Below are 2,011 nucleotides of genomic sequence, written 5' to 3'. Positions count from 1 at the left end.
TAAAGTGACACTACCATATCTCAATCTTATTTGAGCAGCAAGGAAGAGAATCCATGTGGCTATATTGCAACAGCATCACCAGCCAAGTTCCCAGAGGCAGTAGAGAAAGCAGGGGCACAGCCTGTTACAGAGGGTATCGGCCACCTTGAAGACCTTCCAACAAAATTTATGTGGATGAAGAAGGGAGAAGATTGGTACTCCATTCTTCGCAATAGGATAGAAGTAATCTCTTCCAAGAAGGTGTAAAGAAGGAAAGGAAGATGTATGTTCATGATAATGTTTTTTTTTCTTGTTGATTATTCAGGGAATGTGCATTAATGTAGTGAAAATGATAAAAGTGTGGTTTTTAATAAATGTTTAGCTTTGGTTAAAAGTTAGGCAGCATGTCACCTATATTTTGCATTTGTTAAATGTTCTTTTGTTTTCTTGAGATGAATGTGTATTCTTTTACATTTACTGAATTAGAAAGTTTGAATTTTAATATTCTGGTGTCCTTAAGTATTTTGAGGGCATGTTGTTGGTAATTTTCCAAAGGTGTTCCTAGAATATGTGCCTAATTAGCACTTCTTGAGTACTCATTTTGTTCTTGAAATAGGTCCAAACTGTTTGAATATGGTAATTTTATTAAGAACTTACATAACAGTGTAATAGTAAGATATACCACATTTAAAAATACATAATACTATTTGGAATATCTAAGAGGAAGGATGAACACACCAGATATTTAACTGGACATTCTTTATAACAGAAGGAAGCCTGCTATTTTTGTCCCACCCATACTGAAATGGTCTTTCTGGTGCACAGCAAATATAGTAGCATTTCTTCCAAGTTCCTAGATGGACCCTGGGATTGATGTGTTAATGCTTAAGAGACAAAGCAGTCTCAACAGTATTTCTTGTACTAACCAACAGTAAATGCTTGTTGGTTAGTATTGTGCACAAATCATGGTATGGTATGCTAAGCTATAACTTAAGGTATAGCTTTATACAAGTCTTCTTACTTTCAGTCAGAAAACCTGATGACTCAGTGTTTTTTGATTATGAATATTGTGATATTTTCTTTGGCAGCTTGCCACAAAATGCCAAAGAGGCTGTTACACTCTTTTGTTAAACTTCTCGAAAGTATATGTATTGCTGTAAATTTGAGTGATTTTTTTCTTTATTGACACTATCCCTTGTTTGATAATTGTTGGTAAGTGACTTTATATTTCATATTTCTATTTCTGCAAACCTTTTTTCTGTTTGCAGAACACACCTTTGTTTCCTATTTGTTTAGTCAACTACAAGATATATAATATATTGCCCAAAGATCCATTATTACTCCCTTATTATTTGTATTTTTCAAAGCACCCAATATACACTACAGTCAGACTCTCCTCCCTCTTCCCTCCATGCAACATTGTCTTTAAATTGAAGGTAAGAAATGAAATCATAACAGTTTTTTTCTTTCTTTTGTCAATGCACTATGAAAATTTTATAATTCATATAACCAAGGTTTTGTATTAACAACAGATTTGTGTATGTAAGAATATTGCAGGATCCTTCTTTTGCATATTCTAATGTTTGCAACAGATTCCTCTTTGCTGCATGCCATAAATTTTATCATAGAATAACGAAATATCATGAAAGTGATATTCCAAATTTCTTAAGAAGGTATGCAATAGTTACAAAGTTTCTAAATTAATGCAGATCATCTTGGTGTACAGTACAGTAATGGAATATAGTTTTTTTAAAGAGCAGTTGTTAGAACCATATATGCTAAAATATGTTTTCAGATATTTTTTTATGAACACACTCATTTTCCCAGGATGAGCATGTTTTACTGAAATAAATTACATTACACAAAATTATTTCTTTTCTCTCAGTCCCTTTCGAAGTCTTTTTAATCAAATTTTAAGTTGCCCTTCAGTCATTTTTAACACCTCTGTGTCAGTTTCATTGAACTGGGAATTTTCCTGGCAATGCAGAGTGTCATTGAGTGAAGCAAGTATTATCCTACATCCAACAAGTTG

At 32.9% G+C, this 2,011-nt stretch overlaps 1 protein-coding gene across 1 annotated transcript in view; it reads left to right on the top strand.

Moving 5' to 3' along the window:
• The window catches only part of LOC119594582 (threonine synthase-like 2), a 2,761-nt gene extending 1,047 nt beyond the window's left edge, over window positions 1-1,714 (top strand). The window contains exon 2 of the mRNA XM_037943619.1: window positions 39-1,714. Within this exon, the coding sequence (XP_037799547.1) occupies window positions 39-246 (208 nt within the window). The 3' untranslated portion in view covers window positions 247-1,714. The remainder of the gene's footprint in view (window positions 1-38) is intronic.
• The last annotated feature ends 297 nt before the right edge of the window (window positions 1,715-2,011 follow it).

This window comes from Penaeus monodon, chromosome 34 (genome assembly GCF_015228065.2).
Source record: "Penaeus monodon isolate SGIC_2016 chromosome 34, NSTDA_Pmon_1, whole genome shotgun sequence".
NCBI classification, from domain to species: domain Eukaryota; kingdom Metazoa; phylum Arthropoda; class Malacostraca; order Decapoda; family Penaeidae; genus Penaeus; species Penaeus monodon.
Note: the sequence above shows the minus strand (reverse complement) of the source record. Positions and strands in the feature narration are given on the sequence as shown.